We start from the raw sequence: 16,300 nt of genomic DNA on the forward strand, positions 1-16,300 counted from the left end.
CCTGTAGTTTTTATTACAGATTAAGGCTGATTATTTAATTGTTCACCTTTCTCACTACTACGGTATCCCCAGCGCGTAGCAGAGGGTCTGGGACACAGAAGAGAATATTTGTTAAAGCCAAAAGGCGAGTAGGGGCAAGTCGCCGGGAAGAACAGGCGGCCACTCGGGTCCCAGCCACCGCCAGCAGTACCGTCCCCTCTGGCAGGTGCAGGAACCGGCTCGCGCGCTCGCGAGCCTCCACCCCAGCGTTCCGCGCGCTCCCGCGCCGTCGTTCCGTGCGCCCCGCCCCGCCCCGCCCCTTCCCGCTCGCGCCACCTGCGGCTCGCCGCCGACAGTCGCGCGGCCGCGCGCCTCCCCGGCCCCTCAGCTTCCAGCCAAGATGGCGGAGAGCAGCGAGGGTCTGGGCACCGTCCCGGAGCACGAGCGGATCTTGCAGGAGATCGAGAGCACCGACACCGCCTGCGTGGGGCCCACCCTCCGGTAAAGCTGTCATTCCCTCGGGATTTCGGGCCACCCCTGCCGTCCGCTCCTCAGGAGCAGGGCGGGGCGTCCGCCGCCGGCCGCGCGCGGAGCAGCCCGACAGGTGGTGCGCGCGGGGGCGGGCGAGGGCGCTCGCGGGTGGCGGGACCTGGACTGGGGCCCGGGCGGGGCAGGGAGGGCAGCTGCACCTGTTGGCGTAGCCCGCCTCAGCCTCGTTAGCTGTCACCGCGCAGCTGGTGGGTGTGGCTGCTGCAGCGTCTCTGACCCCGGGATCTGGGGCGCGGCCCCGCGTTCGCCGCCCAACATCGGTCTGAGGGCCCGAGGACACGCCTCAGGCCTTCCTGGGTTGTGCGTGTGGCGGGGCTGTGGGCTGCTTGGCGGGCCTGCCAGGGGCGAAGGTTAACTGCCGACACGCGGCGTGACCGACGTGCTGGGTCGCGCGCGAGTGGGAACCCTGGCGCGCGGGGCTGCCGTGGGCGTGGGAGAATTGAAATTGAGCGGGAGACGCCGGCACCGGGCACCCGCGCGCGCCCAGAGTGGGCGAGAGGGAGCGTGGGCTGGAGAGGAGGAGCCGCTGCTCAGGAACACGCTGATGTGACCGTGCGCTCACCGGATAAGCCTCTCTGGAGATAGGAAAGCTTTCACTTATTTACGAACATGTCATTAATTTTGCATTAATTTTTCCACTTATTTTAAAACGGATCCCTACCCCATTCCCTTTAAGAATAGTACTAGGTAATAAATATTCTATGCCAGACCGAATACCTGCTGTCCTAATAGAATGTTAGCCAGGCCCTGTTCTGAGCCATTAGGTTAGATTAGGCACTCTGTTCAAGAATAAGCTCCTTTTAAATATAAGGTTTCATCTTTTGCAGTGATGATAATGATAAATGAAATTATGATTCATCTGGGGAACTTGAGACTGATTGTGCTTTATCATTAATAGTTCTTCAGGATACACTTCCTAGAAATGGAGCGCTGTATGGTTTGTGGACCTGTGGATGCAGTGTAAAGTGAATCCAGTTCAAGTTATGTAAATCCACCTTGTCGTGAGAGTCAGGAGGCCTGGGTTCTTGTTTTGCTCTAGTCCTGCAATGATGAAGTATGCAGTCAGGGACAGAAATCACTGAACCTCTCTGGATCTCGGTTTTCTTATTTGTAGAATGGGGAGGGGGGTGTTTAGATGCCCAGAAAGCTCAGAACATTAGGGACCTTGCCTATTTGTTCACTTCTATATCCCTAACACCAAGCATATGGTAGGCATGCTATGAATTTTTGTCACATAAAGCTCCTGCTATACTATGATAATGCATAATTAGTGTATTTCCTTAATTTTCCAACATAATTCTTTTACTAAAACTCTATACATTTAGTAATGAAAGTAGAAACCAGATTAAAAGTAAGCTTTGTTTTACTAACTGCATCTTGAAACTGAAAGAGTATAGTATGTGGTATATTAATAGAGTAGTCCATTTTTGAAAATAGTATTTATGAAGGCGATGCTTCATCTTGGGAAAATGTGCTAGGTAGTATCTTTAAAAAAGATGAAATTAAAGAAAAATTTGAAATGTATTTAGAGACTTGGGACACTCACAAACAGAATATATGTGTATTCATGGTGTTATTCTGTGCTCTTTTGCTGGGCAGTTGTGTCAACTGCTCACTTTGTTGGAACCCACTCTTTAGCAAACTGTAGTGACTCATACTTATCCTAAATATACACTTGTCATGTCTCATTTACAAGCAGACTCTTTTTATACACACATAGAAGGCACTGGTAGCTGTCTTTTCTCTTGAACAATTTTTAAGCTACTATTATTTTTTCCATAATTTTTTTAGGTTTCACTGAGTGAAGTGTTAATATTACATTTTTAAAGACCTTTTATTATGGAAAAATTTAAATATTTATAAAAGTAAAATAGTGTAATGAACAGCCATGAACCATCATTTAGCTTCAGTTCAATCCCTGGCCAGTCTTGTTTGATCTTTTCCCAAATCTACTCTCCCTCACCCTGGAATATTTTGGAGCAAATCCAAGACATCAACTCATTCATAAATATTTCAGTATTAACATTAATTTCTGTTATTTCCTAATTATCTTTTAGCCGGCCTGTAAACTGAAATTATTATTTATATTATTTTTCTCAGTAGCAGAATTTTTCAGCTTGACAATTTCCTGGGAAGCATGTAAAATATTTTCCACAGGGCCTGGTATATTATATGGTTCTTTGATTACACTGGGATTAAATTAGAAATCAATAATAAAAAACTATCTGGAAGATTCCCAAATATTTGGCATTGAATAACACACTTCTAAATAACTGATAGGTCAAAGAAGCAATCGAAAGAGGAAGTCAGAAAGTATTTTGAACTGAATAAAATGAAAACACAACATACCATTTTGGGGATACAGCTAAAGAAATACTTAGAAATTTATAGCACTAAACACCTCTACTAAAAAGAACGGCTTCAGCTTCTAACTTAAACTAGAAAAGGAAGAGCAAATGAAACTCAGAAGAGTGGAATAAAGGAGATATGTAAAGACCAGAGTGGCATTCTATGAAACAGAAAATAGAAAAACAGAAAAATCAATGAAACCAAAAACTGGTTGTTTGAGATCAGTAAAATTGATAAACATCTAGGGGTAAAAATGGAGAGGAAACAAATTACCAATGACAGGAATGAGGGAGGTAACATGACTACAAATTCTACAGATATTAAAAAAGATAAATACTATAAACAACTTCATGGCAGTACATTTGACAAATTAGCAGAATGGACAAATTTGTTGAAAAATACAAACTATCAAAGCTCACTTAGGAAGAAATAGATAACTGAATAGTTCTTTATCAATTAAAGAAATGGAATTTGCTGTTAAAATCCTCCTCCAAAAGGAAACTCTAGGTCCAGATGGCTTTACTGGTGAATTTTATAACATTTAAGGAAGAATTAATGCCAATTCTACAAAAACTCTTATGGAAAATTGAAGAGGAGGGAATATTACCCAACTCATTTGAAGTCAACATTAACCTGATACCAAAATTAAGCAAAGACATTACTAGAAAAGGAAACTGTAGATTAATATTCCTCATAAACATAGATTTAAACACTTTAAGCAAATTTTAGGGAATTAAATCCATCTATATGGATTTGATATATAAAGGTATATATATATTCTAATATATATGTATAAAGACTGATACATCATCAAGTGGGATTTATTTCAAGAAAGCATGATGGCATAACATTTGAAAAATCAATGTCACATTGTTCACCATATTAAACTAAAAAAGAAAAACTGTATGATCATCTCAATAGATGCAGACAAAACATAGACAAAATCTAACATTCATTCCTGATTTTAAAACCCTCAGAAACTAGGAATGGAAATTCCTCAGCTTGAAAAAGAGCGTTTATGAAAAATCTATAGCTAACATTTTACCTCCACTTACAACAGTCTTTCCTTGGGAGAGAAAGAGTGTGAGTGTGAATGTGTGTGTGTGTATATGTGTGTGTGTGTTGGGGGGGCATAACCCCAGGCAACACTGTGTGGAGTGCCTCTCACCTGTCGGTCTGTAGACAAGGTGCAGCTGTGAGTCCTTAGAAGCTGGGAGATGAGTGCACCACCAGGTACAGAGTTCTGTGTACCCCAGCAGCTAGAACACATCCAACCACATTATGCTTAATAAATGTCAAAGGAATAAGTGATGTAACTTTTTCATTTATCTCTCTATTTTTCATTTATTCTTGGCTTAATGATTTTTCCAGCGAATTAAATCCCCCAATCTTCCCAATCTTGGTTTTTTTGTTAACTACAAAAAAAAAAAAAATTAACAAGGTTTATACTTTGGAAAAAGGAGTTTTATTTCTCATAAAGGGTGGCAACGTGCTGGGTGGCCATTCCAACAGGTTGGGAAGCAAAGCCCCAGTCAGAAGCCAGGCACATGTGCTTCAAAGAAGAGACAAAAGGGAACAGGATTTTATATTGAGCGGAGTGGTCAAATATACATATTCAAGCTATAGGAGGTGTCATGAATATTTATGAAGGAAAATAATATGCATGTAATTGTGCTTTATCTCTCCCATCCCATCATGGCTGGGAACTCAGTTTTAAGATGTTTCTGGGGTCCCCTTGGTCAAGAGGGGTCTGTTCAGTTAGCAGAGGGCTTAGGATTTTATTTTTAGCTCACATATTTTATTTCTAAAATTGTAAAATATACATAACATTTACTATTTTGGTAATTTCTAAGTGTAAAGTTCTGTGGCATTAAGTACATTTACTTTGTTCTGCAACCATCACCACCATCTACCTCCAGAACCTTTTTGTCTGCCCAAACTGAAAATCTTTACCCATTAAACACTAACTCTGCATTCCTCCTTTCTCACGAGCCCTTGGCAACCACCATTCTACTTTCTGTCTCTATTAATATGAGTATTTTAGACACTTCATAAAAGTGGAATCATATATTTGTCTTTTTGTGACTGACTTATTTCACTTAACATAATTTCCTCAATGTTTATCCACATTGTAGCATGGGTCATGCTTTTCTTCCTTTTTAGGGATGAATGATAGTCTATCATATGTATACACTACATTTTGTTCATATGTCATTCATCAAAGGACATTTCTGTTGCTTCTGCCTTTTGGCTATTGTGAATAATGCTGCTATGAACATGGATGTACAAATATCTGTTCAAGTGAAGTAGTGGTTTTTGATGCTGGTCTCTGAGGTTTTTTTCTGACCACAGGAGGGCTCTTCACTTTTTCTTTCCTCGGTTTTCTTGGGTAAACTTGCTGACTTGTGGTTTATCTTGCTGATTTCAATGAAGCTACCAGTCTCCTCTCAGTTGCTTACTACCAAAATCTTCATTGTTTTCCAGAGCCTGTATGTTTGAACTTCCCCACATTCTGTTCTAAATAAAACCAGTTTCTTTGGGGAGAGCTTTGGAGCTCTTTGTACTTATTTTCTGCTTCTCTCCCAGGTATCATCTTTGAGTCACTGCTCCATATCTGGGGGCCTAGACAGTAGCTTCCTTCTCTTGGAGTGACACTCTTGCTTTAAGAGCATGGTTCTGGGTGGGGTGGTAATCTGTGGTCTTGGCTTACCTTTCACAGTGGAACCTCTGTCCTATGAGTGAGCCAAAGTGAGGGGAATTGGGTCCCCCGGATTCATGGTTGTTGTGTCTGTGGTAGAGCCTCTGTTATATGATATCCTTGTGAGGCTCGGTGGATGAAGGAGGGCTGGTTGGAAGAAAGGAGCCCTCATCCTCTTAGGCATTCTCACCTCTGTTTTAGCCTGTGCAACACAAAGCTGGGGTAGGGATAAGAAATGCTGAATGCTTGCCCTTTGTTTGGCCCTTGACTGAAACCTAGGGGCAGGGAGAGAGGGAGCCCTACCTTCTTAGCTATGCCCAACCATTATAACGCTTCTATCATGCTGAGTTAGGAGTTGGGGAAAGGAAGGTGTGGGTCATAGCTCAAGGGCTTCAAACTCTTACTGTTCTTACCAAGTATTTAGCGGATTTTCTTGAATATATATTTCTTAGTCGAGCAGGGGGAAGCAGTTCACGGAGGAGGGTGGGGAGGCCAGTCCTGGAAGCGGAGCTCCACCCTGGGACTGGTTCCTTTGCAGCCATTTTCTGTCCAACCAAACAGCCGATTGGAGACGGGAGCGGCTGCGTTGGAGGTTGAAATTGAGTGAAGATTGGACGCCTTTTTAGACAGGTGTTCTTGAGCACCACTGACAACACAGTTCTGACAGTATTTCATGACAATGGATGGTGCCGATTCTACGACAGATGCTTCTCAGCTAGGAATCTCTGCAGACTATATTGGAGGAAGTCGTTATGTTATACAGCCTCATGATGATACTGAGGACAGCATGAATGATGATGAAGACACAAATGGTTCAAAAGAAAGTTTCAGAGAACAAGATACATACTTCCAATTGCAAATGTCACTAGGACAATGAAAAATGTCATATCTCAAATGGGAAAGATTGCAAAAGATGCCAAAGAATGTGTTCAAGAATGTGTGAGTTCATCTGCTTTATAACATCTGAAGCAAGTGAAAGATTCCATCAAGAGAAATGGAAAACAATCAATAGAGAGGATAGTCTCTTTGCCATGTATACCTTAGGCTTTGACAGTTATGTGGAACCCCTGAAATTATACCTTCAGACATTCAGAGAGGATATGAAAGGAGAGAAGGGAATTGGAGTAGTCACAGCTACAGATGGACTAAGTGAAGAGCTCACAGAGGAGGCATTTACTAACCAGTGATCAGCTGGCTTAATAAGCACGGATGGTCAACAACAAACTGTTATGGTTTATACAACACCATATCAACAGATTTCTGGTGTTCAACAAATTCGCTTTTCATGATCTGAAGAAATGATGGAATGGAAAGTGTAGAGAAATGAGAGTCTGTGTGATTCTGGAACAGAGACATCAGAAGGAAGTGACTGGTGAAAAGATGTCTCTTGGTACTTTAATAGATGTAATGTCGCTTCCTGGTGCTTGACTAATTGAGGTGTTAATTCTGACTTGAGAATCTTTTTCATGAATGATTTTAAAGAAAAATTTGGATTTTAAAAGTATTAAAATATTTTTGTTTTGAATGAGAGTTTGTTGCTCTGTATGACTCCCGTATGCATTGTATATTGCAATTTATTACTGTCAGAGATTTGTAGACAGTGTCTTATTTTCATAGTGAATCATGTTACTTTTGTAATTCAAGTAAGCAGCTGGGTTAATTCATGATGTTTGCCCCTTTAATACAATATAAGGGTGGAGTTCATTTTGAATGCAGGTTGCCTTTATTATAAATTTGAGTTTGTCTTGTTCACATATCTTACATGATAACCTAACTAGTTTTTATTAATAGTATTTGATGTATTTATTAAAATTTTTTTGATAAAACATTCATAGCTTAAGCAACACCATTTTAAAAAAAATATAATTGAATAAGTGTGAATGCAGAAGCAAATATTGTGTACTCTATCAAACTTCGTGCCCATTAACAGTGTTTATGCTGTCCCTTGTGCCTGTTAATGTAGTTTTAGTTATTGGAGCTTTTGTTAAGTCTAGATTTGTTTTTGAGTTACATTATTATGAGTATTGGAATTCATTTCAGTTTACCATGGTCCCAGTGCTCTTGAAATGGTGCTTTCATTTGGTATATGATTTTTTTCAAAGCGTATCTTCAAGTATTATAGTATCCTCTTTCAGAAGAGAAATTTTACAGTCTGATGGTAAATATCCTCATTTTACTTTTTTAGTTGAAAAGTCAAGTTTCCTATTATACTATAGGAACCAAGAAACCATTGGACGTTATTTTTTGTCAGACCTTTGGCATGGGTGAGTGAATGAGATGCAGGACAGAGTAAGTGCTTTGAACGGGGTGAAATAGAAGCCTCTGACTCCTAGTGTGCTGCCTTGATCTTCTAAATAAACTAAACTTAGATAATGTACTTTGTATAATTTGGTAGTATGTACCTGGGTTGTTTCTTTTTTGAAGTTAAAATTTGTATTTTCTTATCTGTGCTTTTTGGTGTTAATTGAGGTTTTTTAAAGTTTTAATATCAAAAATTGCTATTATATAGTTTGCTTAAAAGGAAGTTTGAGTGAATGTCATCTTTGAAGGACACTCAAATTTGTAAGGTAGAAGCAATTTCCCAGATACAGGCTGAACAGAAATATTTACATTGTTAGAAGGAGCCTCTGGGAGCGTATTTGGGCTAATCTGAGGTTAGTAACTCCCTCTCTTCTATTCCTCATTTAAAAAATAATCTTCATTATAGAAAATTCAAATAGGAAAAAGGGGGAGAATATTTAAGTAAAATCAACAATCATCCTACTATGTTGAAATAACTAATGTTAATATTTTGATATATATCATTTGTCGTTTTACTTGGCTAGATATGTATATTTTTATAAAATTGGGCTCATATTGTACATACTGTTTTGTAAACTGCTTTTTTGACTTAACAATATATTGTGAACATCTTTTCAAGGTCAAAAAAATAAATATTTCTTCATTTGCTGCATAATCTTAGGATAATTTTCAGAGACTTCAAATCAAATGGTGTTTTTAAAAATAATTTTTGCTAGTTATGATTGTTTCATTAGGGAGCAGGTTTGTGAATGTCCTTATACTGGTGTTCCAGAAGTGAATCTTCCTCAAAGCTTATTCTTGTTTTATTTTTTTAAACAGATAAAATTAGCCATATAAAAAATAAGCCATTTTAAAGCATGCAGTTCAGTGATATTTAGTACATTCACAGTGTTGTGCAGCCATTACCTCTATCTAGTTTTAAAACATTTTCAACATTACAAAAAGAAACCCTATACGTGTTAAGCTGTCACTGTCCATTCACCCTCTTCTCCTAGCCCCTGGCAACCAGTAATCTACTTTCTGTATCTATGATTTTACCTATTTTAGATATTTCATATAAATGGAAGATTATAGGATGTGACTTTTTGTATCTGGCTTCTTTCACTTTAGCATGATGTTTCTAGGGATTCATCTATATTGTAGCGTGTGTCAGAACTTGTTATGGTCTGAAGGTTTGTGTCCCCCCACTTTCCACCATAATCATATGTTGAAACCTAAATCACCAGTGTGTTAGTATTAGGAGGTGGGCGTCTTTGGTGGTGATTAGGTCATGAGGGCAGATCCCTTGTGAATGGGACTAGTGGTTTTATAAAAGAGACCCCAGAGAACTAGCTTGCCCCTTTACTATGTGAGGACACAGCTAAAAAACACCATCTATGAACCAGAAAGTAGCCCTCACTGAATCCGCCTTGATCTTGCACTGTCCAGCCTCCAGAAATGTGAGAGAGAAATTTCTGTTGTTTATAAGCTACCCAGTCTAAAGTATTTGGGTTTTTTTTGTTTTTTTTTTTTGAGACAGAGTCTTACTCTGTTGCCCTGGCTAGAGTGAGTGCTGCGGCGTTAGCCTAGCTCACAGCAACCTCAAACTCCTGGACTCAAGTGATCCTACTGCCTCAGCCTCCCGAGTAGCTGAGATTACAGGCATGTGCCACCATGCCCGGCTAATTTTTTGTCCGATTAATTTCTTTCGGTTTTTAGTAGAGACGGGGCCTCGCTCTTGCTCAGGCTGGTCTCAAACTCCTGAGCTCAAACAATCCGCCTGCCTCGGCCTCCCAGAGTGCTAGGATTACAGGCGTGAGCCACCGCGCCCGGCCATATGGTATTTTGTTATAGCAGCCTAAATGGATTAAGACAGTACTTATTTCCTTTTTATGGCTGAATATAATTATATGAATATTCCACATTTTGTTTATCCATTCATTAGCTGGCGAATATTTGAATTGTTTCTATCTTTTGGCTGTTGAGAATATGCTACTATGAACATTCATGTATAAATTTTTGTTTGACTACCTGTTTTCAATTTCGGGGGGATATACCTAGGAGTGCAATTGTTGGGTCATACAGTAATTCTGTGTTTAAGAGTCTATTTTGTGAAATGTCAATAGTTTGAAGTACACAAGGCTCCGAAACTGTCTACAAGATACAAACTCAACTGAGCCTATGGCAGAGATTTCAGGCAAGCATTACAGTAAAACAAAACTGTTGGTAGATGACAGAGACTTAATAGCTATGGTTAATTTATTGCTGTAAGCAGTAATATCAGAATGGAAGAGAGTAAAGTTTCCTGTCAGGCCCAGTACATAACTACTTAAAAAGTTTTGATCAGTGAAAACGCAATTATGGGTAGCAAGGGCATTGACAAATCTCCAGGGACTTCCCATAAAGAGTACAATTTTAGAAATGTTTGTATCAGTAACATTTTTAACCTATACAAATTTAACATAGGAAGGCTGAGCATCTCTTTTAATTTGACAACTCTTCCCATGCAACTTTTATTATGGTAACACATCAAACAAACCTAATTATTTCTAGCATTTCTCTTTTCATAAACAGGAAAAATAAGTAACTATGCTTTTCCAGGGTTCCTGTGGGAAATCTTAAAGATAATTTTAGGTGTAAAAGATAACATGGAAGTTTTATTTTTTTCTATATTTAGGATCCAGATTTTGGAAGAAAAAATCAAAAGAGTTGTCAGATGTTGCTTGAGAAGCAATACTTGGTTACCTATGTAGTTAAAGTGAAACTGAGCATTTGAAAAATAAATGTTCAGATTACTTTGTTCCTTCCCCACTCCCATTGCTTCACTTGACCAGTACAAAAAAAAACCAAAGAAAAAACACGAGGTAACTGGATTGTAATGAACCATAGCTCTTTCATTAAGTGAAAGGAAACCTTTTTTTTGTTTGTTTAAATAATCAAAAATATAATAAAGTGAACATGAAACATAGAAAATCAATCTGGCAAAATAGACTCATGTTATATAGGCAGATTACACAGAAAGTAAAGAAAAACCTTCCATATTGTCAGCAAAGGCATTAACCAGTAAACCAAGGAAGTAAGCCTGACAAGATTAAGGAAATGCTGCTAAATTTTTAACGTATTTCATAACTTATTTTCAGACTCAGGTATTATAAACCAAGGCTAACATAGCTTATTTTCCAAGTTTTGTCCTTCATTGTGCTCTTTCAATATTCTGAAACAAACACTTTGCTGTAGAGCACTGGCTTTTTCTTGGGGGCATGTGAGGTCAGAACTATTTTTCAAATAATACTAAGAGGTTGTGATGGTGAAATTTTATGTGTCAACTTGCCTGGGCTAAGGGTTGCCCGGGTAGCTAGTAAAACATTTCTGGGTATTCCTGTGAAGGTGTTTCTGGAAGAGATGAGCATTTTAATGAGTAGACTGAGTAAGGAAGATCCTCCATCACCAAGGTGGGCTTGCATCCAATCCATTGAGGCCCAAATAGATCAAAAAGGCAAGGGAAGAGTGAATTCTCTCTCTCCTGAGCTGGGACATCCATTTTCTCCTACCCTTGGATATCAGGGCTCCTGGTTCTTGGGCCTTCAGACTCTGGCCCTCTGGTTCTCAGGCCTTTCGACACGATGAGTAGACTGAATTACGCCACCGGCTTTCCTGGTTCTCTGGCTTGCAAATGGCATATCGTGGGGCTTCTTGGCTTTTATAATGGTGTGAGCCAATTCCTATAATAAATCTTCTATATATCTATATATAATATATATCCTATTGGTTCTCTTTTTCTAGAGAACCCTAATACAGAAGTTATTTATGGTAATAGGCAGTGCATTCATTATTGCTATTTTTAAATGAATCAATAAATATTTTAAAACTTAGTTTTAATTTTTAACATGAAAATATTGATTGTTATATCCTCTCATAAACAAAAGCTTTTTGGAGTTTCCAGTGTTTTTTTTTTTAAAGATAGGGTCTTGCTCTGTCACCCAGGCTGGAATGCAGTGGCCTGATTACAGCTTACTGTAACCTGGAATTCCTGGGCTCATAGGATCCTCTTGCCTTAGCCTCCTGAGTAGCTGGGACCTCAAGGGCGTGCCACCACACCTGGCTAATCTTTACATTTTTTGTAGAGACAGGATCTCACTATGTTGCAGAGGCTAGTCTTGAATTTCTGGCCTCAAGCAATCCTCCTATCTCAGCCTCCCAAAATGCTAGGATTACAGGAATGAACCACTACACCCAGCTGAGTTCTCAGTAAGTTTTAAGAGTGTTAACAGAGAACAAAAACTTTGAGAACTTAATGCTTTATGATGAAACTACAGTTGACCCTTGAACAGTAGGGGGGGGATGGGTAAGGGGCACTGACTCCTCACACAGTTGAAAATCCAAGTATAACTTTTGACTCCCCCAAAACTTAACTACTAATAGCCTACTTTTGACCAGAAGCCTTACCGATAACATAAACAGTCAATCAAAATATATTTTGTATGTTATGTGTATCATATACTGTATTCTTACAATAAAGTAAACGAGAGAAAAGAAAATGTTATTAAGAAAATCATAAAAAAGGGAAAATATATTTACTATACATTAAGTGGAAGTGAATCGTCATAAAGGTCTTCATCTTTGTTGTCTTGGAGTTGATTAGGCTGAGAAAGGAGAGGGGTGTTGGTCTTGCAGTCTCAGGGGTGGCAGTAGCGGAAGAAAATTGCATGTAAATGGACTTGCACAATTCAAACCCGAGTTGTTCAAAGGTCCACTGTACTCACTTTCCTTGAAAAACAAAAACATATATGCAGTTGTATTTTTGTGTCATGATTTTTCCTAGTGTAATCTTAACTACTGGTAAAGGTTTCAACTTTTAACCAAAGTAACTAATTTTTATTTCACATTGAAACACTGGGGTGGAACATTGAGAACTGTCTGTTACCTGCAAGCATTTTATCAGATGTGCAAAGCTCATAAGCACACATAGTACAACTTCCTACAGCTATAAACATCCATTTTATACCTTCAAAGTGGTAAAACTGAACACTTTCATTAACATGTCCCAAAATCTATAGTCTCTGTATGGCATATAAAAATAAGAAACAAAAGTATATAAACTTAATTGTGCTTAGTAATTAGTCTTCTAGGATTTTATTGTACTTAAAAATTGACTGGGTATCCAATGATTATCCATTAATTAATTTAATATTAAGATTTTTAACATACTAAAGATCTTGGAAATTATTTTCAATATATATTGAAGTAAAAAGTTTGTCAGAATATATCATTCAGTTTATTTGAGCACAAATTTACCTTTTTTGTCACCTTAAATATTACGTAGGGTAATGTTAAGCTTATTTGGCTAGTAAACTTGTATGCGCTTAGGAAAAACAAATCCAGTAGAATAAAATGATTGATCAGAGACAAGAAATAGCCACTTTTATTAACTAAAATTGTCAAACTAGGCTTGTTTGTCAAAGTTGTACCTTAATTATGTGAACTTGAGTTTTAAAAATGTTTCTGAGTTAGTTTCTATAAGAATTTTTCAAAATTCTAGCCCATTTAAAATATTGAAAGTTTAATTTCCCTGTTTTCTGGGAATTTTACAAATATTCTGTTTACATGAGTGCTTATTTATTTCAATACACCAGTCAGAACACAGTTTCTTTAACTCAAGAGACTTTATAGTAGAATTTTTTAATACCTTCTGGTGATAAATTGTTTCATATACACAATGAGAGGTAAAAGCCTCTCTGAATTACAGATGGGGAGCTTTATAATTTCATTTCTGTAACTTCACCCACAGGTTAAGAGACATAAGAGTCACAGAGATACAAAAACTCACTGGTCCAGATATCAAGGACCTGTTCTTTGTGGACATTAAATTCTTATCTGATTTGAGCTCAGAATAAACAAATACATAAAAAACATTAACAAACAGAGTCTTTTTAATCTTTTACTGAAGAGATCTCTGTCATTCATATACAGGGATCACCAAATATTATAAATGATCAAACCATAAAAGCAAATTCTCAATCATTGCTGTCATTTAGGGGTAATAATTTAATGACCACATAGTAACTAGAAACCAAACTGAAACATGCAATTTATAGAGAGGGCAGAGGAAAAACTCCTGACAAACAGAGTCAGCAAAGTTAAATGTATAATTGCCACTTGGAGTTTACTTCTAGGATCCAAGAAAAGATGTGTCTAAGCTTAAGCAGCTCATGAGATGCAATTCTCTGGCAATGCAATTTTTCCTGGCTCTTTCAGGTAAATACAGTGGGCATCTTGGTGAAACCTCCAAAACTATTAAAAGATAATTTTCGTAAAAGGTAAAATCATGACCCTCATACAAATATAAAATGAATATGTGTCAAAGATTTTATTTAGCTTATGAAGAAGGAATCAGTATGATGTTACAAATGTTTCAAAGGCAGTGGCAAAAAACAATATAGGCATTTTGGGAATTCTGAAATGGATTTATAAATAGATGCACAATTGGTTGGTATCCACCAATAATGCCATAATCAGTTGCATTCCACTGACCAAAATGTATCTGAATTTTTATGGACAAGAATCATTTGCATTACTATCAGTTTTCTATAATTTACAGAGTTGTAAAATAGTCAAAAGACAGTGAAAGGCACAGATAACCCTGAAGGGTGTGCTAGACAAGACATTCAGTACTCTTTTTATCCATCTCAAAGCTTGTCAAAATTGCTGTTAGTTGGAAACATTTCATTTTGTCTTTTTACTATGGTTTTTGTTTTTTTGCTATGTACAAGTTTTTTATTTTTATGAAATAGAATCCATCAGCCTTTTACCCTTTTAGCTTCTGAATTTTGAGTCAGAGGAAAGTTTCCCATACTTCTAGGTTGTAGAGGAGTCTACCCATGTTTTCTTTTAGTACTTCTATGGTTTTATTTTTTACTTTTAAATCTGATTCAATTTGCTTTTTCCTGGGTTATGGTGTGAGGAATGGCTCCAGTTTTATCTTTTTTTCATATGCAATCCACTTATTCTAACACTTCTTATTAAAAAGTAGATCTTTTTCACATTGATTTGAGATGGTGTCATTAAATGTACTGAATTTTCATATGCAGTGGAACTATATCTGTTTTTTCTGTTCATTGTCTATATGTATATTCATGTGTTATACAACACGTTTAATTATGGAAGCTTTGGGTAGGGCTACCCCCTCCTCATTGCTCATCTTTTTCAGGCATTTCCTGGTGACTCTTTTTTTGTTTATTTCCTCAAATGAACTTAATAAACTTTTCTAGCTCTAGAAGAATCCTCAAAGTATTTTATTGGGATTGGGCTACATTTATAAATTAATTAGGATGAACAGACATACTGATGATACTGAGTCTTCTATCCAAAAACATGTTATGTCTTTCAGGAGAGTTAACATTTTCCTTAAATAAATTTTTATTTTAGAATAGTTTTAGATTTCCTGACAAGTTGCAAAGATAATGCAGAAAGTTCCTATGTATCCTTCACCCAGTTTCCCCTATGGTTAGCATCTTACATTACTACGGTACATTTACCACCATAAATAAACCAATACTGATGTACAGTCATTAAAATCCACACTTTATTGGAATTTTCTTAGGTTTATCCAATATCCTTTTTTGTTTCAGGATCCCATCCGGGATGCCACATTACATTTAGTCATCTTGTCCCCTTAAACGCCTCTGGGCTGTGAAAATTTCTCAGACTTTACCTGGTTTGATGGCTTTGACAGTTTTCAAGAGTGTTAATCAAGTGCTTTTTAATAGTTCATTCCTTCTTATGGCTGAATAGCTTTCAATAGTGTGGATGTACCACAGTTTGTTTATCTATTCGCCAATTAAGGGACTTCTGGATGGCTTCCAATTTTTATGGATGATAAATAAAACTTCTATAAACATTTATGTGCATGTTTTTGTGTGAACACAAGTTTGCAAATCCACTGGATAAATACCTAGGACTGCAGTTACTGGGTCGCATGGTAAATCTATCTTCAGTTTTATAAAAACCACCAAACTGTCCCCCAAGGTGGCCATACCATTTTGCATTGCCACCTGCAATGAAAGAGAGCTCTTGTTGCTCCAGATCCTCCCCAAAATTAGTTGTTTTTTTTTTTTTTAATTTTAGGCATTCTAATAGATATGAAATGATAGCTCATGGTTTTTCTAATTTGCATATCTGTAATGATAATTAATGGTGAGCATCTTTTCATATGCTTATTTACCATCTGTATAGCTTCTTCAGTGAGGTGTCCCTTCAAATCTTTTGCCTGTTTTAAATTGGATTGTTGTCTTCTTATTGCTAAGTTTTAAGACTTCTTTGCATATTCTGCATTTAAATCTTTTATCAGATATGTGATTTTCAATATTTTATCTCAGTATGTAGCTTTTCTTCTCATTCTCTTAACAGTGTCTTTCACTGGGTAAAAGTTTTTAATTTTAATTAATT

General features: G+C 37.7%; 1 protein-coding gene and 1 pseudogene across 3 annotated transcripts in view; both read left to right on the forward strand.

The window, feature by feature from the left end:
* EXOC6 (exocyst complex component 6) overlaps positions 1-16,300 on the forward strand; it is a 212,063-nt gene that overhangs the window by 12,106 nt on the left and 183,657 nt on the right. Inside the window, exon 1 of one of the 3 annotated variants that reach the window (XM_012659724.1) lies at positions 320-480. The exons of 1 other annotated variant lie outside the window; for it this stretch is intronic. In XM_012659724.1, coding sequence (XP_012515178.1) covers positions 380-480 — 101 coding nt within the window. In that variant the 5' untranslated portion in view covers positions 320-379. Of the gene's footprint in view, positions 1-319; positions 481-16,300 lie in introns of those variants that run through there. One more of the 3 variants, XM_012659727.1, reaches the window with a different exon arrangement.
* Positions 6,249-6,864, forward strand: LOC105822707 (annotated as a pseudogene).

Source organism: Propithecus coquereli, unplaced genomic scaffold, assembly GCF_000956105.1.
Source record: "Propithecus coquereli isolate 6110/MARCELLA unplaced genomic scaffold, Pcoq_1.0 Scaffold63, whole genome shotgun sequence".
NCBI classification, from domain to species: Eukaryota; Metazoa; Chordata; class Mammalia; order Primates; family Indriidae; genus Propithecus; species Propithecus coquereli.